This window comes from Nyctibius grandis, chromosome 9, assembly GCF_013368605.1.
Source record: "Nyctibius grandis isolate bNycGra1 chromosome 9, bNycGra1.pri, whole genome shotgun sequence".
NCBI lineage: Eukaryota > Metazoa > Chordata > Aves > Nyctibiiformes > Nyctibiidae > Nyctibius > Nyctibius grandis.
Genome location: NC_090666.1, coordinates 16,436,268 through 16,463,898, shown reverse-complemented (window position 1 = coordinate 16,463,898; position 27,631 = coordinate 16,436,268). Strand labels below are relative to the sequence as shown.

Here is a 27,631-nt window from a genome sequence, read left to right as displayed (position 1 = left end):
GCCTTAACTACCCTGTTAACTGTTGGATGGGTGTTGCTATCTTTTTCAAGCTGACATCGATCAAAGCAATAAAAATGTCATTACTGTTCAGCCTCTTCATTCAGAGAGGAAAATTGATCTGAACACATCACAACACTACAAATTAAATCTTTTTTTTTTTATGGGAGAAACTTTGTGGTGGAGGTCAGAGCATTTACAAGCACTTACCAATTTACAAAGAAGGGAATGAGGAAGATCATGTGTACCTCCTGTGTTGTGTAACCAGCAAACTAAACACTGTGTTCAACATACTAAAACCATTTGTGAATTTTTTTTGTTTGACGCTAGAATATGGGCAGAGCTTTTATAGGCTTCATATACTCAGCATTTTGAAATTGTGCTAGCCTAAATACATAGTAATTCATATAGACGTTTCTGGTTTAATTCTGTGGCAGTTGTGCAGAGGATGGACAGTGTTTATGGTGTTGAGAACTGCGACTTTGTAGAAAATGAGGATTTTGTTTCTAGAACCTCTAGCTCCTTTCTTACAGAAATAGAAACTGGCGTTGCATGTGAAGAAAGGTAGTACAGAAATGGAGACAGTGGCTCGGTGGTTAACAAAACTTAAATCTGTCGTTGTGAATTTAATTCAACACTCCCCGCTACCCCTTTCTATATTTTTCTTATTGCAACACCATTTCTATATGCTGAGCAAGTCATTTAATTCAAATTGGACATTCTTCTTTGTTACCATCAATTGTAAAAAATTTTCTTTTCCCAGTACCTGACTTGGGACCCCCATGACCAGATTTCTGGAAGCGCAGAGTGCTCGTAGCTTCCAGTGAGTTCAGTTTCTGCTTTGCTTTGAACATAAAAAATACCATACTGTTGCAAAGCATTTAAAAACTAGGGTCTGGGTGTGTAGGTGTGAGCCTGAGGCTAGTAGGTGCATAGAATTGGTGGTCAGCTGGCCAGCAGTGGCCTGGTGCTGTGCTTGGTGCCACACATGCAAGGAGTGTCATGCAGCAGCATGGGTGTTTGCCAGGGTGCTGTTACACAGCCTGGCCTTGCTCTAACATAGGCCACAGCGCTGCTTTTATGAGATCTGTGATTTGGGAGTGGTAGATACGCTCCAACTTGGTTTTGAGAATTTAGCCCGACTTCTCTGGACTGTGGGAAGGGTTTTCTTCTCTGGTGTGTGACACCTAAATTCAGCCCCTTTTTTTTTTTGCAATACTGATAAGGCCCAGAAGCTGAAGAACCTGACCTGGATGTTCTGACACATTCTTTTTCTATTAATTTTCAATGACGTGCAACAAAAATACAGCAAGCAGCACTCAGGCAAACACTAGCACTTTTCTTCAATGATTGCATAAGGATCTAAATATAGAATAAATGTAATCGACTTGAATAGTATCCAGTTTCAATGTGGAAGCTGAAATATTTATCTGTATCCTGGAACTTTCAATATACCTTTCATGGATTATCTGAAGTTCAGTGCTGTCTCCCTGTGTTCTGAAGTTATTTTTTCAAATAACTGTTCAAACTTTATATCAAGAAGAGTATTTTCAAAGGTTATTTACATAAAGATGCCCTTCTGAATTAATTAAAAACGGTCCTAGGTCCTTCATTTTGCATTTGGTTCACTTTGTGGATTCTTTCTGCAGTCATTGCCTGCCAGTGTATATCATCTTAATTTGATACTGAAATTAAAAGATACATGTTGCTAGTAATATACTTATTCATCTGCACATTTCTTGCACTAATGACAAAACTAGAGTTCTAGAAGTGTTTCCTTTATAAACTTTATTTTTAAGAGGGTTTGTTGAATGCATATAATGGGATGGGATGCTGTGAAGTAATTTGGTTCCAAAAGGTTTTGTTTAAAAAAGTTTTAAAAATAGGAACATAAAAGCATTTCTCAATAATATTCAAAAATAAGTACAAAAATTCTGCATTAAGCTCTGTTGTGATTATAATGGCCTAGCCATAATAATATAACTTTTAGACTGTCAGAATATCAGATTAGTTTTTTTACGTACAAACACAGAAGTCCTAACTGCATTTTAGTGCAGAACGTTGCACAGTATATCATCTGCAACAGAAGGGACTGACAGCATTGACATAGTTTACTCCACAGCATGCAAATATACTAGCAGTCTTCAGAATTATTGAATCAAAAAGATGATGTAGCAAAACCACAGCCTCCAGCAGGGGGGCAGCAGGAAAACACCACGCAGCCCCGCCGCACGCGTTGTGGAAAGGCAGATAAAATTGCTCTTTGCAGTAGACAAGAATGTAACAGCTCAAGCATTATGGGTACCTACAGCTGTCAAATATTTTGCATTTTACAAATAAGAGATATCACATAGTAATGAAATGATAATTGATCCTCTGACTGATGTTTTTAGTATGTCTCCCATGGGATGTTTTTGTGACTGTAAAATACTTGTTTTCAAAGCCTTGGTGCTCATTACACAGCATGGTGCCTCTAGGCTGCTAGTGTGTTATTTTCCTTAAAAAAAAAAAAAAAAAAAAAAAAAAAAAAAAAAAAGTTTGGGCAGAAGTCAGGACTTCTTAAGGGTGACCCAGATGTGGGAGTGTGCGTTTTTTGTCCAATTCTGTATTCTCCAAAAATGTCATTCACAGTCATTTATGAGTCACATACATGTAAGTAAATACAAGAACATTAATTTATTTTTAAAAACATGATATACACTAGATATAATATTTCTGGTGAATTGAACAATTAGTATTAAGGTGGGGATAGGGACAAGGAGTAATTATATTTAACAAAAAACAGGTTTTAAAAAATGTAATCGTTGTAGAGGGTGCTGAGACACCCCATGTTGAGCACTGTGTTATCACCTCAGCAGAACAGAATGAGAACTAGAAGATGAAGTGGGCTATGGCAGATTGGTGAATGTTGACCAGCGGTCTAGTTTTGCTGCTGCTGTAAGTGCAGTGGTTTTCATTCATAACTTTCACAGTGTAAAATTGATCTCTATTGATTGTACCTGCTATTGAGGGAGAGAATGCTCTGTACTTGAGTTCAGTTCTAGCTACAATTACAGACTGCAGCTCAGGCCGAAGAGGCAATTTTTACAATTCTGTGAGTGAACGTGGTTTAATCCTATAGATCTCAGTCCCAGAAAATTTACTGAAAGCTTGCCCACTATTATTCCTCAGGAGGAGGATTGCTGAGAAAATGGAGATTAAAGCAGAGGAAAAAAGTAGACCCTAGAGGGATCTGGTGAATTCTCCTTCTGGGGAAATGTGGAGAGGAAAAATCATTATAATGCTACCTGCTGTAGAATGGGGTGGATGAAGTATAGCAGCATTCGTTGTCATCAGCTCCATAGGAAGATAATATAGAAAAAAGTACACTTTTATTTACGTAGATACAAGTGATCATTTAGGTGCTTAAATTGTGCTTATTGTATATACTCAGTGACATTAAAAAGTTTCAAAATCCATGTCTGCGTTGATTTGTAAACATTTGTTACATAAAAAAGCAATTGTTATTTCACAAATTTAATTATGTACTCAAGGCCTGGCTGTTTTCATTTTAGAACCCAGTGATGGGTTTTGATATTAGATACAAGAAAGGAGAAAAAAGGATTTTCATCTCCCTTACCTCCTTTTCATTTTCACCTACAAAGCTTGTTTAAATCCTTCGGGAAGAAAGAATGAATTTAACCCAATTTTTGTGAGGTGCTTATGTAAATAAAATTGATTTACTTAACTTCAAAGCCTGAGAGGACGTTTTATAAACCCCTCATTTCTGTATACATTGTTTTAGATATATATTATAGTTATGTTTGTGCTTAAGGAATGGTGTAAGTAATGATAGAAACTTCTTTGATCTGCCTAGATTTAAAAAATCAGATTATTTGGGATGGGAAATACAACCTAAAGTCAAAAGCGAAAAAAGGACTGCTACCATATCTTCATTTCAGATAATGATCACATTCACCTTTTTTTCCTGTTCTAATTTTAGGAAGTCCTATTTTGCCTCTGTTGCTAGCTTCCCCCAAAAGATTTCAAACCCTTTCTCCTGCAGCCTATATGTAGGAGATAATAGTCCCGTAAATATTACGAAAATTTGTAAACAAATAAAGATCTTTTAATAGAAGGTAAGTTCTAAAATGACAGTCTGTCTTTTGTCCTCCTGCTGCATTCACCTGAGGTCCAGTAAATAGGTACTCACTAAAGAGTGATTTGCAGCAAGTCTTTCGTGTCTGGATCCATATCTGGAAGTGAAGGGATAGAAAGTGAAGTACGCTAAATGTCCTCTGGCAGTGATTTATTTCGGAACTTAACTTTTCCAGTATTTGTATGAATGTAACTTACGCCAGATGGTTTAATCATTGCCAGAAGAGGTGGTAGGATATGCATTTGCTTATACCTACAGCACCCAATTAGTTGTAGCTATCAGTAATCAGTAGCTTAACTTGATGTAATGTTTGGACTAAGTAGAATTTTGTAATATCACCAGGTCCCTAGGAGGAAGTCACTGCTGATCAGAAGTGGAAAATTACTTGCCCTGTACTTGTTCTGTCCACTATGGCTGCCAAGTCATTTTTGAAAGCCAGAAAATATATTTACATTGTTTTGTATGTTTGAGGGGTTTGTACTTTTAGTAACGCTTGCTTTTCATTTGAGAAGCATCAGTTCCATAACTAGAGACTCTATAATCAGTATATTTGCTAAAAATATCAAGTGTTTAAAAATTACTTTCTTTGTTTTACAGAACACTTCACCTGCATTATAAAAGTGCTGTTCACTTTATTGTATACTCAAGCCTTGGCAGCACTTTCTGTTAAATGCAGTGCTGAAGATAGGATGGCATGGAAAGAGTCGGGAGCTCTCAAAAAGGTTGGTTAATTTATTATAACATTTATGAAAATTTGCTTATGTATTTCTGGTAGGAATGTAACAGATGCTTCTACTTTGCACATAATAATTTGCCTTTGCTTCACAGAAGTCCAGTATTTTGTTTCTGCATGTGCAATTTTTGCAGGTTTGGGTATGTAATGAGACTTAAAAGCTTCACAGTGAACATCTAGTTCCAAAACTGAGTTTCAGATTTGAGGCTGTATCTCTATAGTTTGAGTCTTGAGTTTGTTGCAATGGTATCTAGTAAATGCAGCTTTCCTTCCTGTGAAATTGAAGCCTTCCTAGGTAAACCATGGTCTGATCTGATACACTGCTTTAAGGGAAAAGCAGGCAAGCTTGTTCATGGGGCAAAAAACTTTTTCTTATTTGTTCATGCTATTTGTGGCTAGCCATATACATTTCTCACAGTACGTGGTCTGGAGCGCTCATGTGGTAAGAGTCAGAGAAGGAAATTTGCAGACTAGACAGGTGGATATTTTACTATTGTTCCCTTGCCTTTTGATAGTATTTAGAAGTAAAGTGAAGGTGCATCTTGCTACGTCAGTTCAGCTGATTGAATGCCAGTTCCCACCAAAAGACAGTTCCCTGCACTGGCACTGGCATTCATTTAATCCTTCAGTTTTGTGCTCCACAGATTGATTCCCCAGAAGGCCAGAAGAGCGCCAGTGCCAGACCAAGGGAAAGGATGGAAGTGTTGGGGCCAGGAGAGGAAATGGGAGGAGGAATACCCCTTTATACAACAGCTGGGCCTTAGATTATGTTGGCTGTAAAATGAAACGCATACTGAGAAGCGTGACCTGCTTTTCACATCTAAGTTAAATTTGTCATACTGGTCAGTCGCAACTTCAAGGTAGCAAAGACAAATTATCTGCTGGCCAAACTGCTACTATTGCAGGATTTTTTTTTCCTGGACTTGCATTAAGCATTTGAGATCACTGGGCAATACTGCATTTTGTTAGCTCCCTCTCCACCCCCTTCTTTCAATATATTGTCATTTTATCAGAATTTCAAGAACATTTTCTTGAGATTGTTGCTGGCGAAGGGTTTTTTTTCCATTTTTATGTTTACTTAAGTGATTCCCAAGTGATAGATAATTTTGCAGTTTAAAGTTTGCAGTAGAAAGCATATAAATAGACTAAAGTGTTAGCAGCTTGTACTCTTTCATAGTCCATGTGATAAACATGGATTGCCTTTTTGTTAGTAGCAGAGGTTGGAGTTTTATCTGAACATATATTTACAATAATTAATTTTCTGTCTACAGTGAGAGATTTTATTGTATGAAAATAGAGTTAGGGCATGTGGTAGGTGGGCTTGCTGCCTATTAATACTAAGATGTTTTCTTATAGAAGCATGTGAAGCATTTCCTTCACAATAAAGCACTTTGTACTTGAGGCTTTGCAAATTATGCTAATGGCTCAGATAATGGATTTATGAAATAGCCATCTCTCTTTGATATTAAAGACAGTCCAATTTTAGTGGAATTTTCACTAGTGTGCTTGTCTTTGGATGATAAGGCCAAGTAGGAAATAGCTAGCACATTAAACAGTGTGTTAGCTGTGAATGGATGTGTGATTTAGTGTAATTCAAATAACATAACACATTAACTTCTGTCAGTTTGAGAATTTTGACATTTTCTTCTGTGAGAAGAAGCCATTGAAGGCTGACAGTTTTCCAAGTGGGAGAGCAAAGAGGTAGGAGTAGATGTGAGCGCTGCTCCCTGCTGCATATCACAGAATCAACCAACCAGGTTGGAAGAGACCTCTGGGATCATCGAGTCCAGCCGTTGCCCTGACACCACCCTGTCAACTAGACCATGGCACTAAGTGCCATGTCCAGTCTTTTTCTTAAACACATCCAGAGATGGTGACTCCACCACCTCCCTGGGCAGCCTGTTCCAATGTTCTAATGACCCTTTCTGAGAAGAAATTCTTCCTAATGTCCAACCTGAACCTCCCCTGGCAAAGCTTGAGGCTGTGTCCTCTTGTCCTATCGCTAGTTGCCTGGGAGAAGAGGCCCGACTCCCACTTCACTACAACCTCCCTTCAGGTAGTTGTAGACTGCAATAAGGTCACCTCTGAGCCTCCTCTTCTCCAGGCTAAACAACCCCAGCTCCCTCAGCCGTTCCTCGTAGGACAGACCCTCCAGACCCTTCACCAGCTTGGTCCCTTCCTCTGGACTTGCTCCAACACCTCATGTGCTGTACTGACAGCATCTCCCACTCTCCCTTGAAAACATCCCTTTCCTTCCTCTTGTCTGTCATCTGTGCAAAGGTCCAACTTCTGACAGCAGCTTGGCAGTGTGTGCTTAGGGTGATCTACGCATGATCCTCAGACCTTCAGGGACTCCTAAACTTAGTTCCTTCTTGGCTTCCATTTCCACCTCAGTGATAATCCAGCCCAAGTGCAGAGGCTTTGCGAAAGTCCCACATGCAAATTTGCCCTTCCCCAGATGTCTTTCCAGTTTCCTGCTCTTCCTCCTGCATAATCACAGAATCACAGAATCAACCAGGTTGGAAGAGACCTCTGCGATCGAGTCCAACTGTTGCCCTGACACCACCCTCTCGACTAGACCATGGCACTAAGTGCCATGTCCAGTCTTTTCTTAAACACATCCAGAGATGGTGACTCCACCACCTCCCTGGGCAGCCCGTTCCAATGTCTAATGACCCTTTCTGAGAAGAAATTCTTCCTAATGTCCAACCTGAACCTCCCCGGCAAAGCTTGAGGCTGTGTCCTCTTGTCCTATCGCTAGTTGCCCAGGAGAAGAGGCCAACTCCCACTCCACTACAACCTCCCTTCAGGTAGTTGTAGACTGCAATAAGGTCACCTCTGAGCCTCCTCTTCTCCAGGCTAAACAACCCCAGCTCCCTCAGCCGTCCTCGTAAGTCAGACCCTCCAGACCCTTCACCAGCTTGGTCGCCCTCCTCTGGACTCGCTCCAACACCTCAACACCTTTCTTGAAGTGCGGGGCCCAGAACTGGACACAGTATTCAAGGTGCGGCCTCACCAGTGCCGAGTATAGAGGGACGATCACTTCCCTAGACCGGCTTGCTACACTATTCCTAATGTTGCTGCCTGGACCGTATGTGTGTGCAAGAGACCCTATGTGTGTGCAAGAGCACTGAGGACCAGTCAGTGGTAATCACACAGCTCACTGTTCCTCTTCCCCAGCCCTTTGGCAGCCCTCCTCTTCTTGAGCCTAGTCATAATCCTCAGATGAATGCTTTCTCTTTGCATGTGACAAGGGAAGCTGGTTTTTAGTTAGGAATCCAAGTTCATTCTTTCAAGTTTCCCCAAATGGTTTAAAATGTATGGTTCAGGCTCGCTTTTTCTTATATGCTGATAATACTGTCATTTTGATCCTGGGATGACTACACAGATCAGACCTTACTTAACTTTTGTCTGTGGATAATGCCAAGTGAATCTGTTTCCGTTTGGTATTCCAGACATTAAACATGAGCTGAAGTCTTTCCTGTGTGTTTGTGCCAAGTGATCAAACAACATTAAGAGTTTAATTTCTCAGTAGTGCTGAGAGGTGGATATTCTACTTTTGATTCCCAGTTTCACTCTCATTATCTTTGCAAGGTGCCTTACGATGTCATAAGCACACTGTAAATGCCTGTGGAGTAAACTTCCAGGAATAATGTAGACCAAAGGTTTGTCCTAACTGCTGATTTAAATATGTGTTGCCTTCTGGTTCTTAGACTAGACATAAACAGCAAGTCTGCTTTCCTGATGCTGAAAGGTGAAGACCCCATCTAAAAGTAACAATTATAATTGATGTCAAAATGCACTAAAGAAACCAGCTGATGAATTATATGCATTGATATGTACTGAAGTCTTTATATATTTCATCTCACCTACTTGCTTTGGAATTTTTTTTAAAGAATCCCAGTAACATTCCACTCTCTCATTGTTTGTTATGTTGACGATATACTTAACAGAGCTCAAAATTCACATCCAGTCATTTTCCTGGGTAGAATTTATTATGACTTAGAAGAAAAATATTTATGGGAATACTACTGCTATGATGGCTTTCTATAATCATTGCTTTTAAATGCTATGGCACAAAGCTAAGTGGCTATTTATCCTTTCCATTAAATATTTTTTCCCATCTGTAGTAGATATCCTTCATTCCAAACATAACTTTCCATTTTCTGACAGACTTGTTTCAACTTCAAATACATAGCAAGTGTTTTGTAGCTCATTCTGGTTGGTACATTTTAGAAAATTACTACTGTTTTATTTTTTTAAATTAGTAGTATTAGAATTCAAATTCTGTCAAAACATGAGGTATCTGTAAAGTGATTCTTCCTAATTTTAAAGTAAGCATTTTTAGACTCTCAGAAAAAACATGGGAAATGCAACATTATAAAAGTGGCTTCATATAACACTCTGTTTAGAACATATGTAATTGAAGTAGCAATTCACATTTCACTCTGTGAGGTAAATGCAGTCCCTTTCTGTAGAATAATATTTTTTTTTTTTAAACAACACATATCTTTGTACATAAAAATTCATGTGTTGATCAAAAGGAAATGTACTTCATTGTTGTTACTTTTATAGGAACTTTTCTTCCTTTTCATGACCAGTGCATTTCGGATTTCTTTCTTTCTTATTTACAGAATACATCCAGTGGAGAAAAATCTTGGGAAGTACTGCTGGGTCATGTGATTAGTGAGCTGTCTAAGGGGAAGATCTATGAAGGAGAGACTGAAGAGTTAACAGTGGTATTGGCAAATCTCTTGAGAATTTATCCAGCATGTCCCCTTTCTGTCTCTTATTTAAGTTTTTCAGCCTGGTTGTTATGATTTTTCTCTGATCTTGCTAAAGACTGCAGTACTACTTTTTATTTTCTAGATCAAAGCACATCCCTTTGGGACAGTTTGCCTGTGCAAATAGTTCTTTTACTAATATCATATATGGCTAGCGCTGTCTTGAGAAAGCTGTTGACAAATACTTCTTATAATTGTGGTTTTTAATCATATGTATGACAGGCCTTTCAGAAACTTGGAAAACTGAATATTTAAGTAGGAAAATCATTTGTCAAGGGGAAAGAAAACCCAGAGAGTTCTTTCAGATTATTAGTGAAATGCTGGCCTTTAAAATGTTGTTTGATGCAGTGGTTTATATAGTAGACTTAAGAAACATTTGTTTCATATTGGAGTTCTTTACATAGGAGATAACTTATCTTGGGCAGAATTTAGTAATTGCTTCCTTCCCCCTTAGGTAAATCCCGATTCTGTAGAGTGCTATCTGCAGCAGTTCTGCCTGCCTTTCCTCAGGATCACAAGCCTTCTTCAACACCATCTTTTTGGAGGGGATTTACCTAGTTGCCAGGTACAGATTGATAGGGGCATACTCATTCCAGTTAAAAGCTAGAGATCAAAAATTGGATTTTTAAGGTGTCTTTTTCATGGTACCTATTTTCTATCCTGAGATTTTTTTTTTAATCGTATTTTATAGCGTTTGTCTGCAGCATTGTTTCTCTTTGATAAATTTGTTTTCAAGGCAGTTTGCCTGAAAAATGGTACTCTGTTCTTACAATTCAGCACATATGTGCTTATTTTATCAGGTTGTAGATGCCTGTCTCATAAAATACCACATACTTTTAAAACTTGTCCTGCATTTGCAGAAATGGCATGATTTCTACACGGACTGGAATTCAGTCCTGATTTTGCTTAATACATATTAATATTTGGACTTTTTTCTCAGAGACATTGCATCAGCAGACAATTACATTTAAGTTCCATGACTGATTTAAGTAGAGTTTGCTGCAAGTCCGCTCCCCTGTTTCCTTGCCTCAAAATCACCTCATCTCTGAAACAGCTATAAGCCAGTTTGGGGTGCTAAACAGGAAGAAAATTATTGGGGGTTTTGGGGGAGGGGGGATTTGTTTGTTTGTGGGTTTTGGATTTGTGGTTTTGTTGGGTTTTGTTTTGTTTTTATTCTGACCAGTTTTCTTGTATTTTGAGAATCCCGTTTGAGGTTATCTGGAAAAAATGGAAGCTTTTCTGTGTCTCTGAACATGACTATTAGCATCATTGTACTAGAACATCTTTACTGTTGTTATTGGAATAGACACATTTTTTAATGTAACTATTTAAAATTTAACTATTTAACTATTTAAAAATTCAGAGTGTAGGTATTAATCTAAACCTCTCTGGTTTCATACCTAAAAGGAAGATGAAGAATTCACGGTTCTTGCAAGCTGCCTGGGTCTATTACCATCTTTTCAGTCAGCTCATCAGTTCACCAGTGCCTCTTGTCTTGATTGGCCAGTGCCAGCATTTGACATGATATCACAGTGGTGCTCAGAATTGGCTTCATTTGCAGATAGACATCCAGATCAAGTAAAGGTATGTAGCAAAATTACTTCTTCCAAAATAGTGCTGGTGTGGAAGCAGCTATTTATTGCTTGATTCACTATGTACATACACTATTGTTTTGGATAAGGATCTGAGAACCTGACTTGTAAATGAGAGAGAAATTGTAATCAGAAATATTAATGGATGTGGGTTGGATTGGTTAAAAAACAGGAATAAGACAACCTATCTTTTTTTTTATGATTGCTGGAGACAGGTAATAGAAACACTATCCTTAGATGATACTAAGTGTACCCATATCTTCTGTACCTGAAGCCTGTCAAGGGCATGTAACAGAAACTTTGTATTTTAAGAAAATACTTATCAGAAGTTTTTCTCGCCTGTTAGACATTATTGATACTTTTGAGCATCTTCATTTGCAATACTGAAAAAGATCAAAAGGATAAAAGCTGTTTACTAGTTGACTGATAAAAGATGGTACGTCTTCTCTGAAGGTTAAAGAAACAATACCAAGACTTGAATCAGTGCACCCATTACAAAAGATGAAATGTGACCACAGTTGGGGAGGGTGTTCAGCCAGAGGCAGGTGACGTGACTTCTAAATTTGTGAAATGCAGAAGTAGTGAGAGATTTTTAAACTGCATGCTTCCTTTCTTTGGTATTCTCTTTCTCTTAGAAAATATAAATGCATAAATGAATGTGCCGAACTGATAAAATGTTCTTATCTTGTTTGTAGGCTTTGCTTATCCAGGAGCCTAAGTGGGACTTGCCACGCCTCCTTCAGTTGCCTGAGAATTATAATACCATTTTTCAGTATTATCACAGAAAGACTTGTACTGTTTGTACAAAGGTTCCTAAAGATCCTGCTGTTTGTCTGGTGTGTGGTACTTTTGTATGCTTGAAAGGACTATGCTGCAAACAACAGAGTTACTGTGAATGTGTACTGGTAAGTGAGAGTTAATTCAAATTCTGTAATTGATTCTCACACTCATGGATAGTTTTTAACTCCATTGCTCAGTTTTTATGGTTTTCTTTCCAAAACATGTTTATATAATCATAGAATCATAAAATAGTTTGTGTTGGAAGGGACCTTCAAAGGTCATCTAGTCCAACCCCCAATAATAATGTTTAGTGTGTATTTTGGATAGATGGACTGAAACTGGATTTCTGTTTGAAAAACTCCTACAAAGCCATTGTGTGTAATGTTGACACATGGTTTGATCATAACCAATTGAAATTGTCTACATTCTGATTGTTCCGATATTATTTTTAATTTTCCTCTGTTTTGTTTCCTTGCTTTCTGGGTACATAAGAATATCAGTGTATGGGGTTGGGTTTTTTTCCCTTTATAGAGTACTTTCTGATGTACCTGACCACTACTATTGATCTACAGGCTATAGCTAGATAAACATCATTTTAAGGCCTTCAACTTTAATTCAGCAGCAAAGTTTTCTAGTCAGCGTGTATATAAGTTCTTTCAGGAACCTGAGTTGGACAGCATCTAGTGTTGTTTTCCTGTCTATGATAAAGGTTTGCTTTGACAGCTGTTCTGTTTACTACCATAGAACAGTTAGTTTACAAAAGTTTACAAAACTATGAGGGGAATTTGTTGAGGAGATATTTGCAAATGGAACATAAAATCAAACCCAAAGAAATTTCAGAGGGATCTTGGACCTTTTTGAAATTGTTTGAACAGAACTCTCTCTCATACTGCTAATATGGTGGGAGAAGGAGGGGTGGGCAAAATTTAAAATAGAATTAACAGTTATATTTAAGGTGTCAAGCTTCATGAAAACAGAAAATTATTAAAAAAAAAAGAATTAAAATTCTATATAATTAATTACATTTTATAATAGTTGATGGGATTATAGCCTCTAATTGTAATAAAACTATGTAGGAAGAGCACGTTTTTTAATTGCTAAAATGAATTGATTACTACAGATCATGCCATTCATAGAGATGAATGACATATTGAAGCAAGCAAGAATTATTTGAAAAAATTTTTTACTAGATTTGTAGAGCCATAGACCAGATCTGTGAGCACGGATAGAGAAAGCAAATGTTTAGCATTAGAGTCTGTTGTAAAAGAGGTAATGTTATGTGTTTCTGAATACTTTCTCTTATTCTTGCCATCTATGAAAAATATTTGGTCATGCTATACAGTTTGCTATACAACAACAAGTTCAAAATATTGTAGAGAATATTTTTGCTCATTTTTGTTAGGTAATTCTGGTTTTACATGATAATTAATATCCTCCCTTTCTGAGCAGGGAACCATTTTTGTATGCAAGTGTTACTATGGCAGCAGAAGACATGGAGTTCTAGTGTGCTTGGAGAATTTCAGGGCAGGCTATCCTTTCTCAAACTGTTTCTTAGTGAATAACGTGTGTACGTTATTTCAAGCAAAACAAATTACTATTTTTTAAATCCTTTTTGTTATAAAGTTGATAGTCACTAACAGAATCTTTGCACTCTTCCCTTTCTACACCCATAATATTACAGCATTCTCAAAACTGTGGAGCTGGGACAGGAATATTTCTTTTGATTAATGCATCTGTAATCATCATCATACGAGGCCATCGCTTCTGCCTTTGGGGTTCTGTTTATCTTGATGCACATGGTGAAGAAGACAGAGATCTTAGGTAATGTTTTCATTACAAGTGTGTTTCATTGTTCTGCCTCTGTGTAGATCAACTTTGTTATGCAATACATGCAATAACAGATATTAATAGATCTCATCCTTCCTTGAGTGGAAAATCCACATTTACTGCAAGTTGGACATTTTTTCGTGCCTATTTTCTTTTTTTTTGGCCCAAAGGTGGTATAATCATGATCACTGAGTTACACACAGCAGGCACCCAACAGACAGATTCCTATGTTGCCATTCCCAATGACAGTCAATTCTGAGTGTTGCACTGGGAAACACTTTGCTACCAAAGTTGTTTTTTGGCCTTTAATCAAACGATGCAGTTGGATTCCAGTGTAGGAAAGGAGTGTAGCTTCCAAGCTACACGTGCCTGAAAGAACAAGAGATGTTTTTGGATTCTGCTATCCAAGAGGGAGGAAGGGAACTCCCAGCAGTTATCTTATATAAACAAAACCAAAAGCCCCTCACCAATAAAAATGCACGCTTACCCTGGGAAAAAAGTTGTAATGAGTGTTGTGTGTTGACTGTATAATGAAGCAATTTTCCATTTATTTGGCATATTAACCATTAGTTTTTCTTTTTTTTTCCCCCCTACAGGCGTGGTAACCTCTCTACATATGCAAGGAAAGATACAAAGTAGCTTGAGGCAGCAGTGGGTGTCTCATACTTTTGATCATATCAATAAAAGATGGGGGCCACATTATAATGGCTTGTAAATCATCATCATCATCTACACACCATATCACATTGCTGTTACCATGAATGAATGAATCTTGACTGACAATAGCTTTAACTGAATGGGAGTTTAGCTATTTGGCTTGGGGTGGAGTGGGGTATGGGCATAAAAGGGAAATGGAACTTTGTCAACATGTGAAATTTTTGCAAAATTAGCTGGTGTTGCTACTAAATATTGATACAATACTTTGAAATTAAATCCTCAAAATTGTGTGAGCAATCTGATTGCACTCAGTAGTCCATTTTTCTTTTATTTTTTAAAGCCCATTATTGTTAAGAAGCACAAATTTTACTTACGGTTGTTTAGAGGCTCCAGGGATAGCTGTCAGGTTTTATTTTTCTCGACATGGAGTTGAGTTTTAGCAATTTCTGCTGAAACAGTTATATATGTCTACTACACATACTAAATATGTTGGATAAAATTTCTTTGCCTTTGTGTTGGTTTGAGGTTTTTGCTTGATATGCGTTGTAATTAGACAGGATTTGTAAAACGATTGTGAGACTGCATGGTAACAATTGGTCTGAAAGTTGAATTTTAAAGAGTATTTCACTTATCAAGAGAGGTCTATTGAAATATTTCAGGCATTACTGAAAACGTATGCATTCTCAGGAATTTCGTATTTTTTTTTCTCCATAAATAAGTGAAATAGCTGTAAATTAGGTATCTTATTGCTATTAATGTAATCCAGAACACACACTCTTTTTTTTTTTTTTTTTTTTTCCTGGAAAAGAGATTTTTTTTTTTCCATATCAATTGAATAAACCCTTAGTGATAACACATACAGAAATTGCCTGTATATAGAGAATTTGTATGGCGCCCAACATAGCAGATCCCAGTTACAAGCATAAGAACCATAAGCCTGCCTGTCATTTCAAACCAGATGTATGTTTCAGAATGATTGGATTGGAAATGTGCAAACTATTCTGCAAATTAAACATAATTTTGTATCTTTCCTGTCATTTCAGAGGTTCCTCTATATTGTATTTGTTTAGAGTAATTGCTGTTCTTTCTGCTTGGTTTCCTAAGGAGGAAAAACAAATTAAAAAACAATGGAGATAGCCTAGATAGACAACCAATGCATGTGCAGCCTCATTGGATGAATGCTGAAACAGTTTACGCTTTGAGGGCTAAAAAATTTGTGAGAACAGGCATGACTAGGCTAAACCCCACAGTGTAAGTAGGTAGGAAAGATTATAGTTAAAATATGGTATGTAATATATTGCTACTTATGTTTTTCACAAGTGTTGGACATTTGTTGGCTATTTCATACAGTACTACCAAGCAGTTCCTGGTAGTTTTGAGTTTCATAGCTTGTGTGTAAAATAAAATTTATATGTGTAAAGTAAAAACACCTTATGATAAAACCACATATACAATGAAAATAGTTCCCCAGTGGAAGTCAGTATCTAGTGAAAAGTGTATAGGGGAAATAAAATGACTGTACAGCAATCAAGGAGAACGGCCAGAAGGAAAAGTAAGTAAATACAATGAGTTTTTCTGGATACCTGCAACTCAAAAACCCCACAATAAAGGATGCTGGTTTTTATACATACATATAAATATATATATTTCAAAAGTATTACAGTACTTCCTGTAAAATTAGAATTTACTCTGTTTCACCAACTAAATGGCTAGGTCTTTTCCAAAATATTACTTTTTTGATACTGTATTATAAGTTCTGCCTGTAATATTTTTGCATTGCTCATTATGAATATCAGGCCCTTTTGTAAGTGTGGTTAAAGAGCAAAAAGATTCTTTACATCTCCAGCATAATTATTACAGGGTTCACGAACTTGAATAATCTGTAGTTTGAAGCTCCAGTGCTATATTTACAAGAGCTAACGTATCCAGAAATTGATTACTGTGTTTACTTGAAATGGAACGTTCTCTGGTTGTGCATATGGATGTGAAGTAAAACTATTAGCCTTAACTTTAACATTTGGGTATTTCATAGTGTTTATTTTAGTACTGGTGAATTAGTCACCAGTCAATTTAAAAATGACAAAAAGAACCACTTGGTTGAAAAATTGTACTTGAATATCCTTGCATGCTGCTAAACAAGAATTTTGATTTCCCCCATAACTTTTTTAATCCTACTTTATTAAGCTAACCTTGAAAAATAACAGGTCCAAACTAGAGTGATGTGTGCGTGTATTACTCAAATGTTCTGGTGTGATATCCTGTATGAATGATCATTTAAGTACAGTACATTACTGTAGAATCTAAATCAATCTTTATAACACATCAGAAGAGTATAAAACTAGGAATACAGTTATCGACATTGTAAGATATGTTAATAAAAGTCTACAGTCAATCTGTGTGCTCGTGAAATTTCTTCTCTCTACCCCAGTTATCCAAAATGGAATTATTATAGAATTCCACCCAATAGCCAGGCAGTTATTTAAATGCTAAAAGCTTATGCATGTGAAGTATTTTGCATAGAGAGTAAATGTGGTATTTTTTTTGTTACTTACAGTCATGTATTTTGTATTAGTAATTTGGATTATTTTATTTTACTCATAATTATACTACTTAAAGTTGTGCTTAATTTTATGCCAGCTATTACAGCGTTGCTGCTGCTGCAAACTGCTAAAATTAAAATGTTGAGTTGAGAAACTGTACTTCTGGGAAAACTGTGCTTGACCTTCTCTTCTGTCAACTCTGTTTCTGGAATAACTATGACTTCAATCTGATGACCGTATATGTATTAAATTTTTCCTTTTCTTTTGACCTTTGAGAAATTTGGCGAAACAGTGTTGTTTTGACCTTGACCTTTGGATAATAGCATCTTTTTTTTAGTGGTGGCCTGAAATTTTCAATTAATATTTTCATCACCTCTGCAACAGGAATCTTGCATAACTCACAGCATTTCACAAGCAAATAAAATTTTCCCTTTAAAAAGAGGGTCTTTTGCTACAGTATCCACAAATGTTATTCTTTACTTCAGAATCCCATAAGATCAGTTTGTGCCGTGTGTATACAGCTGCCAGAGGAGCCAGTGAGTTTTATGCTGATCTTGATATGATTTAGATGTAATTTCATCTAACCCAGATTCTGCAGTCCTGCTTTTCACTTTTCGTTTCTCAGAGGTGGAGGTAATGATCAATGGAGCCTGTCTGAGCATTAGCCTAGATAAGAATGAAATTACGCTGTTTACAAAGTAAGAAAACCACAGGAATGAGTTGACCCGGTGTATGGAGGTTCACAGCTCTCAATTATCAACTGTGGGCTATGAAGGAGTGTATGTAATCTGAGGCAGCTGGCTGTGTGTGACAATTTCTGTTGTGTGGATTGCTCCCTGCAGTCAGTGAGAGCCATACTGCTGGTCTGAAGGCCACGCTACATGAATGCCTCCTTTTGGTAGGGCACACCGCCCCGAGCACCTACTGGTGTTTTCTCAGATGGGCAGTTGTTTGCCTGCAAGTGCTGTTATACTGAGAAGAGCCCCAGCTGCTGCAGGTTCAGCCTTGTGATTAATTGCCTCTTCTGCCACTATAACATCCTGTCACTGTGGTTGTAATCTTGCTAGGTTGTACTAGCTATTAATTCCTGGAAATGGATGTCCTTAAGTACGAAAAGCATATTCTCAGTGAAGTCAAACACTTCATGAATTCTTAGCTGTATAAATGGCCAGGGTGTTCTAATAAATTTTAAAAATCCTTTTAATTCATAGGTTTTAAATTTTTTTTTATTCACTGTATCATTTGTACTTTCTTACCACTAATACTATTCAGGAGATTTAATGCCACGTGCTTCAAATGTTGTGTTTCTTTGAAATACTACTGAGAAAGCAAAATTGAATCTTGTTAAATAAATGATAGTTTTAAGAATCGAATCTTACTACCCTAAAACATGATCTTTGCAATGTATGGTTCTTCATGGTACAGGAAAATGAGCAAAAAATGCACTCTTTTCAAAAGCATTTTAAATTTAGCTCTGAGTCACAGTTAAAATGTCTCAAAATGAGCTTTCATGAAAGTACCATTAATTTGAAAAGCCATTTCCTGTAATTCTGTCACTTGATGTACAGCAGGCTGCTCTCTTAATTCATGAAAACAGGAGCTGGTTCCATGGAAACCCCTCACATCATTGAATGATTTACTACCCAATAAACAACTTATTATTCCTTTTGTCTTCATCCCTTGTATGTACCACATGGATGTAAACCTTTCCATTTCCACTGAGTATGGAAACAAATGTTTTGGGGACTGGAGCTAAGTTTTTTTTTTTCTTCCATTACCTGCTGTCATGGAGCAGGAATTTTCTGGGAGAAAACTGTTTTCCTGTAAAATCAAACTCCCTCAGTCAATTCTTTATGCTGCCCATAATGTCTGTGTTATTTTAGCTACTGGAATTGCTTAACATCTCCTGTTGCCTAATAATACATTTTCCATCGTAGGACTGCTTTCAACTCACGACTACTAAACTTTTTAATAATTTTGACTGAAAATGATTATGCTAGGCTTCTTCCTGATGGTTGGATTTGTTTTTTTTTTAATGTTTCAACAAAAAAAACCAAGATACCTTTCAGAGATTAAAACTGGAAAAAAACCCCAAATGTATTGTTTCCTTCATTTTAACAATAATTTTTCAAAGTGTTGTGTATATCTATTGTCTCCATGGTTTGGCGTTAAATGTGGTGACCAAATGGAACTGCATACTGAAGCACTTAACCAAATCAGAACAACATGTTCTCGGGGATTACATGTAAGTACTGGCAAATACCTAAGGCAGATAATGATCCTTTGTCTGTTTTTCAGGTGTCAAGGAATATCCTTTGCATCTGGCTCTTGAAGCCACTAATACAGTTTGCTGTGAGATGTGTTGTTTTCCTTCTGTTTCTTTGAAAAGCTGGGGCTCTCTCCATGTAATACAGCCACTTTTTTCATGCCTTTGTTGTCTCCGTATTTTATATGCAACTACCTTGTTTGTGCAGTATTCCACCAAAAAGAACCCTAAAACAGCTGGAAAGCCCCTTGCAACTACTTTGCAAATAAAATTACATTATCTCAGAGTTATTTATGCACAGATAGCCAGGGGATACAGACTGAAAACTAGTTTGTAGAGGCAATGGCTGCTTTCTTGCTCTATCGTGCTAGTCATTTTAGATTGTTATACATCAGCTTTGAAAACTTAAAACTCACTTTGCCGTTTTTCAAGGTGTCCTGGTTTTTGTGGGGGATAAAATTTAGAATCAATTTTCTGTTACATTTTTGTTTTAGTTTGTGGCCAGCCATGGTGATCAAGGCCCTTAGCAGTGAGAGCCAGGGCAGCTGACCCAGGCTGGCCCACAGGTGTATTCTGTAACATTAATGTCAGGTTCACTATAAATGGGAAAGCTGCTGGGGAGGGGGGGTTCTTTGCTCTCCTCCTCTCTTCTCACTGTTGTGATCCCTGGAGGGACTTGCTACCACTCTGTGAGGCTAAGTATAATTTGGGTTTTGTGGTTATTATTGATATTGGTTTTCTTATTAAATGTTTTAAATTTCAACCCATGAGTGTTCCTCCTTTTCCCAGTTCCCTTTCTTGGCTGGGGAGGGCTGGGGTGATAGAACAACTGGTTATTGTATAAACCCTGGGTGCGGCTAAACGGAGACACAAGGTATCTCCACAGGCCCTAGAAGAACACTGCCTGTGTTCTAGGACAACTTCCCATTGCTCTTGAGAGAGTTTAGTACAGAGCTGCTATTTTTAATGTCGGAGAGCTCTGTAACAAGATACTTAGAACCACTGGTGGAAAGTTATGCATCATATAAACTACATGTGCAGGTTTTGTTAAACTAAGATTTTCAGGGCACCTGAAGGGACTGTTAAGTATGGTTTTGTCTAGGTTCTCTAGCTGTCTGCTTTTTCCTGTTGGTTTTGTCTCGCACTTAACTTGCAAGCTCCTTTAAGACAGGGAACACCTGTTTGGTTCAGTGAGGTATATTGAATAAGTGCTGCTCTATAATGGTAGACCAACCGGTGTTACAGCAATCCAGGTAGTTGGATCTGCTATCATCAAAGAAATACAAACGTGCACACAGGACTTCAGTGAGATACGGCCCTTTCATGCTTCACTTTCACGCTGTGTGTTTTCATGCTTTGCTGCCTCCAACCTCAAATGTCGCTTCTTCCCACACAGATATTTTGGCAGTCATCAAAATCACCAGGAAATTAAGATTGGTTTCTTTCCTATAATCAGCTGTGAGTCTGGACATAATGATACCTTTTCAATATCTCTACATCTTTTTTTTTTTCCTTGCCAGAAGCTGCTATCTCAATAAAAAAGTATATTCTGAGAGTCAAAGATGCTTAGTGCTTTTCATGAGTCTAGTGCTGTATTTGTACAATAGATACTTTCCAGCAGGTGATTGATGTTATTCAAATAACCTTCAGATACCTACCTGTTCAGAAATGGTTCATACTTCCACTTTATCCCTACTTGGATTCATTTTTTTAGTCACATAACTGCTAATGGCAAGATTTCATACAGAAAATAGTCTTTATACAAGGAAAAGAGTTTCCTCTTTTAAAAACAGTAAATTAGATGGGTGCTATTTTAGCAATGCTTATTTCACAGACTGGAATTCTTTGTGTTTAAATTGTGGGCAGAATTAGGGAATATTACTCTGATTACATACAATTTTACATTTTATGTAATTTTTTACATAAAAATTTTTACATTTTACAATTCTTGTCTGTCTAAATAAAGAAGAAATCTAAAACAATCTCATGCTAAAGTACTACAGTAACGCTGCTTCTCTGTGTGTGTGTATTTTCAAGGATGCTGCAGTACATTTTTTCACTGAATGCTGCACAGCTGTGTTGCATCTGGTCCTCAGAAGCACATGTCAAAAGACATGTTACATTGGTGAATACCAACAAGGTGGTTCCCCTAGCAACAATAAATGGAAGAAAGCTCAGCCCATTCAAGTGATTTACCTATGTAAGTGTGTGGCAGCAAAGATGGATTTTGAACACTAAGGGAACTCATTAGCTAAGAAGAAAAGCAAATAAAGAACTGTATTACCCAGCATTGCTATTTGTTATAATTGTATACAGCATAATTATTCAGAATTTGCATAGGATATTCTTAATGTGAAATACCATCTCATTTTACTTTTTCCTTCTGCAGCTTTTAATTTTCTGTGCTACTGGGGCAGGAAATGCTGTATGTGGGAAGAGAGAAGGAAAAAGAACTTTGAGAAAGGGAAATGATTATTTGGATAAGTTCACCTTCCAAACTTACTAATAATGTCCTTCATACTTACTCGGGCCTAGCATTTGAGTGACATCAGCCACTTGGTGGTTCAGATGTTCATCCACTAAGGGTAAACTCAGAGATTTAAACAATAATGATGCCAAGTCTGCCCAGCAATAATTTGTAATGTAGCCATGAGAGGTTGTAATGGCACTCCCAGTCATATTACTGCTGCCTCTGTGAAGAACGCTGTACAAAACAAGACTGAGGAGTACTTTTGGGAGCACCGTGCTCCAGCTCTGTGGAAGTAATAGAGGGTTAAGTTTGTGGTATTTGGGTAACCTGACGTGTTGTGGAAGAGCTACGTACTAGGTACTGCTAACTGTACGCATCACTTGCTAGAATCTGTGCGGGTCCTTCTCTTGGCAATGGGTATCTAGAATACACAGCTTGTAGGCTCTTCTATGTGTATTGTTTGTTGTTGGCTTTTAAGTCCTCTGAGTCACCTTTCCTCTGGAGTTTAGAGCTGGGAATGAATCCAATATAATTCTAACTATACTTCAGCAATGTTATTTACATTTCAGTGCTATCTCTGTATTAGGCATTCCATCTCCCCCCTCCTGTTTCCAGGTGTCTGCCTGAGGTCTGCAGTTTGTGCTTATGATTTGTAAGGGCTGGACCATAGTTATGTACCTTGCACTTTAGTCTTGGCTGGAACTGTTATATCATTGAACTGCTTCTCCCGCTCTTTCCCAATGCAAGTGTAATTACTCTTTAATGCTGTGCTGCTACTACATAGTTTTGCTGCACTTCTGTAGTCCTTATCTGACTACTCTGCCTCTGCTGGCTTCTACTTTAAATCATCTTTGAATATATGTGTAAAGCTCCAATATTATTTTCAGTACTTCCATTGATTTCAGAGGCAGTGGAATCCACTCTTACATTAATATTGCTGGTATTTCATTTCCTTCATTGCTGAAGAACTTTTTAATGGAGGTTCCCTCTCCTTTTCAGTCCCCTTTGCTGTTTTTTTGCTTCGAAATCCATGCTGTAAAACTCTTCAGTTGATTTGCCCTTGCTGTCCTCTGTATTCAGATAATGCAGTAGTTTTGTATTCAGGATTTTTCTTCTACCAGTGCAAATGAGAACAAAACTAGATGTCTCAGCTAGAGCAACAATCTTTGTATGCAAGTATGCATACAAAGCTAGGACCTGTCGTTTTGGATGTCTGTCTAAATGAAAGCCTAACTGCAATAAGACCTTGGCTACTAGACCCCTTGGGCATGGCTTATCATATCTGTACCTGCACATATCCTGCTTTTCCTCTCAGGTGGTGAATGGGACAAGGGACACTCTAGGATGGGAGGGGCTTTGGGATGAAATTAGAGATGCAAAATCCATAGAGAAGCATTTTGCTTGCTCCAGCACAGAGTAGACAGAGTGTCTGGGCTTTGGCTCAGCAGGCTGAGAATTGGCAGCTTCATTTCCTTCAGGGGCACTGACCTGCGTTCCTGCAGCCTGGGCCTGACTTGGGACTGGAGATGGGATCTGGCACTCTCCCACAGAGCTATTAGAAATTACAGTAGACCACGGTCTCTGCACACCTTATTCTTTCCTTTACCTTATTCTTTTGCTCTCAGAAATACAGCAACCCTACTCTCAGGCAGAGATGCATATGAGGAAACTAGCAGGCAAGATAGGGGATGTTTTCATGTGAACAAAATACATGATTTGGAAGAGGAAGCAAGCACTGATGGAGGGAAGTCTTAATGTGAGTTCTCCCTAGTAATGAAGCAGAAGGCTGATGACCTCCTGAGGTAAGAAAGGGACATGTGAAGAACTTGTTGAACGGCAGAGGGTTTTTATGTTTGTTTTCTCTGAGATAGTGGCAACCCTTGAAAAAGGTGCACTTACATTTATTTAAAAGCTAAGAAGGGGAAACTGAAGCAGCACCCACGTGACCTGGTAGGACAAGACAATACGACACAATATGTATTAACTCAAATATTTACAGTTCAGAGTGCTGTATCCATATTTGCATAGCTGGAATTTAAAACTGCCTCAAAATTTTCACGGAAGTAGTACGCATTTCAGCACTGTCCTTGAAGTCTTTGGCAACTGTTTTTTTTTCCCTTCCAGCAAGCCTGTTTAATATTATTACATTAACTTCTGATTCATCAGTGTTTATGATGTTTGTAGGTTAATGCAATTGTGCATTCTGTTTGTAATCACAAGTCCATCTTTGGGCAAAGAAGAATACACACAGAGATGAACAGGTATTTAAAAAGCATGAAGTCCTCCTGACTTTTAAAAGGGATTTACTGTAGTGTATATCTTTGTGTATATCCATTTAAATAAGGAGATTTTAAGATTATAAATCAGGGTAAGACAGTGCATCTCAACTTTTTAATTACAGAAAGAGTAGGTTCCATTATAATTATATGTTTTATTATTCAAGTACTTCCATTTATAATTTGTCAGTTACATGTTTCACTGCAAGTCAGTACTGTATGTCAATTTAAACATTAACAGATTCACAAAAAAACCCACCTTACTTAATGTGCAGCAACTGAATGTTTCCATAGAATACACTTAGGAAAATCTCATCAGTTAAATACTGTAGACTATTTAATGTCTAAGAAAGTCTCCATTTCCATGCAATTCTTGAGGGTACAGCATTTTATAACATTTCATTTAATAATAGATTTTCACCTTTTGGCATCTAGCCACGGCCACATAAATGACAAATAATTTGATTTTCAAATATAGCCTAAAGAAAGACTAGGAATGGCTTGATCTCTCACTGAGCTTGCATCCGTGGAGCTATTGTATGATGGGTCAATCACCACTGCACGTGTAATCAGAAATATTACAACAATTCTTTTCTACCGGAGACTCGCAAGCAACAACAACAAAAAAATAACAGCTGCACTTAAGTATGGCTTGTTTTGGTTTGGCTTCAGGATAAGCAATGTTCATGTAAATCATAGTTTAGGATTGACAACACTTCCTATTACAGCAAACAGTAACAGTCTGACTGCTAACAAAGGCAAACCCTTTGAAGTGCAGGTTCCAGTAAAGAATGTGACTAAAAATAAACCTATTTCTTTAATGTGTATAACATTACAAAAAGGGAAGGATTATGTGACATGAAATTTATTTCTGCTGAAATGGGTGAGTTAGAATTAAGATAAGGTGTTTTTTTGAGTTGTTTCTTTTTTTTTGTAATTTTAAATCCTTGCCTTTTCAAATTCCCTATTAAGGTATTTCTGATTCATGGATGACTCTATTGGCAAGCTGTGAATTCCAGTTGTACTTACAAAGCCACTGCAACGGAAATTGCTGCACCATGGAAGACCATTGTCTGTTTGGAAATCCACCATGGGATATGAAGTCCGTAAGCATAGCACTTATGTAGCTCCAATACAGTGTAGTTGCCCATTGTGACTGTACTGCTGCCTGGAAACAGGTATGTTAAACAGGCTGGTTGTGTTTGGAAAAGTGATTCTAGCAGGCCTGCAAGGACCTAGTGAAAAGGCAGTGAAAAACCATCAGCATCAGAACAAAGCAAACAGTTACAGGGAAATATAAACTCAAGAGACTGAAATGAAGATTAAGATGTAAATGAGCTTTTGTAACAGAGCTCATGAAGGTCTAGACTGTATGAACCAAAATTTTTTAGTGATAATCGAGGAAATTTCTATGGTTCAAAAACCAATATATGAATTGACGTCCATAAATCCATGGGCCCTGATGGGATGCACCCGCGGGTGCTGAGGGAGCTGGCGGAAGTCATTGCTAGGCCACTCTCCATCATCTTTGCTAAGTTGTGGGCAACGGGAGAGGTGCCTGAGGACTGGAGGAAAGCGAATGTCACTCCAGTCTTCAATAAGGGCAAGAAGGAGGACCCGGGTAACTATAGACCGGTCAGCCTCATCTCCAACCCCGGAAAGGTGATGGAGCAACTTGTTCTTGGTGCTGTCTCTAGGCACATCAAGGATAGGGGGATCATTAGGGGCACTCAACATGGCTTCACCAAGGGGAAGTCATGCTTAACCAACTTGATAGCCTTTTATGAGGACATAACCCGGTGGATAGATGATGGTAAAGCTGTGGATGTGGTCTATCTCGATTTCAGTAAAGCGTTTGACACGGTCTCCCACAGCATCCTCGCAGCTAAACTGAGGAAGTGTGGTCTGGATGATCGGGTAGTGAGGTGGATTGTGAACTGGCTGAAGGAAAGAAGCCAGAGAGTGGTGGTCAGTGGGACAGAGTCCAGCTGGAGGTCTGTGTCTAGTGGAGTCCCTCAAGGGTCGGTACTGGGACCAGTTCTATTCAATATATTCATTAATGACTTGGATGAGGGAATAGAGTGCACTGTCAGCAAGTTCGCTGATGACACAAAACTGGGAGGAGTGGCTGATGTGCCGGAAGGCTGCACAGCCATTCAGAGAGACCTGGACAGGCTGGAGAGTTGGGCGGGGAGAAATTTAATGAAATATAACAAGGGCAAGTGTAGAGTCCTGCATCTGGGCAAGAACAACCCCATGTATGAGTACGAGTTGGGGACAGACCTGTTGGAGAGCAGCGTAGGGGAAAGGGACATGGGGGTCCTAGTGGACAGCAGGATGACCATGAGCCAGCAGTGTGCCCTTGTGGCCAAGAAGGCCAATGGCATCCTGGGCTGTATTAGAAGGGGTGTGGTTAGCAGGTCGAGAGAGGTTCTCCTCCCCCTCTACTCTGCCCTGGTGAGGCCGCATCTGGAATATTGTGTCCAGTTCTGGGCCCCTCAGTTCAAGAAGGACAGGGAACTGCTAGAGAGAGTCCAGCGCAGAGCCACGAAGATGATTAAGGGAGTGGAACATCTCCCTTATGAGGAGAGGCTGAGGGAGCTGGGTCTCTTTAGCTTGGAGAAGAGGAGACTGAGGGGTGACCTCATTAATGTTTATAAATATGTAAAGGGCAAGTGTCATGAGGAAGGAGCCAGGCTCTTCTCAGTGACATCCCTTGACAGGACAAGGGGCAATGGGTGCAAGCTGGAACACAGGAGGTTTCACATAAATGTGAGGAAAAACTTCTTTACGGTGAGGGTGACCGAACACTGGAACAGGCTGCCCAGAGAGGTGGTGGAGTCTCCTTCTCTGGAGACATTCAAAACCCGCCTGGACGCGTTCCTATGTGATATGGTCTAGGCAATCCTGCTCTGGCAGGGGGATTGGACTAGATGATCTTTCGAGGTCCCTTCCAATCCCTAACATTCTGTGATTCTGTGTAATCTGGGAGAAATGTGGGAATACCCAGAGCTCTTCTAGATTCATATCAAAGAATTCTTGAGCACGCTGAGGGAAAATGTGCAGAATAGTGCATGTAGATGTTATTTTTGTTATGATAGGAATCATCGCCCAAAACACAGCCCCCAGGCAAGGCTGATCAGAGCCCAATGGCATGTTTCTGACTACCAAAATAGAGGTCTGCTTATCTTATTGGATCAGCATGTCTCACTATATGAGACACAAAACAATTAAAAACTCTGTGGAAGAAGGAGAGGTTAGTCATGATGAGCCAGCAAAACGCTTACAGAGGGATTGCTACAGAAAGCTGAGTGAGAAGGAGCCCTGTGTGACCTGCTCACTTGAAAAAAGCATTGGCCTATTGAGCAAAGGAACAGTCTCCCACTTGTTTCTCTGAGGTTTTTTGTAAACAAAGAAAAGTGTATCGGAGAAATACCCACCCGTATTTCTTCTCATTGGGCAACCAGAAACAACCTGAAAAATGGTTACGCCTGAGCTCAAATGAAGACTAACAGGTACAAAAGGAGATGCCCAACGATGGGAGGACTCCTCCACACTCACTCCCAAAGGG

General features: G+C 38.4%; 1 protein-coding gene across 1 annotated transcript in view; it reads left to right on the top strand.

The window, feature by feature from the left end:
* Nucleotides 1-16,900, top strand: part of UBR3 (ubiquitin protein ligase E3 component n-recognin 3) — a 120,261-nt gene extending 103,361 nt beyond the window's left edge. Inside the window, 9 exon segments of the mRNA XM_068407438.1 lie at nt 4,733-4,857; nt 9,503-9,607; nt 10,107-10,217; nt 11,060-11,236; nt 11,940-12,149; nt 13,706-13,845; nt 14,448-14,452; nt 14,455-14,489; nt 14,492-16,900. Of these exon segments, the coding sequence (XP_068263539.1) occupies nt 4,733-4,857; nt 9,503-9,607; nt 10,107-10,217; nt 11,060-11,236; nt 11,940-12,149; nt 13,706-13,845; nt 14,448-14,452; nt 14,455-14,489; nt 14,492-14,566 (983 nt within the window). The 3' untranslated portion in view covers nt 14,567-16,900.
* The last annotated feature ends 10,731 nt before the right edge of the window (nt 16,901-27,631 follow it).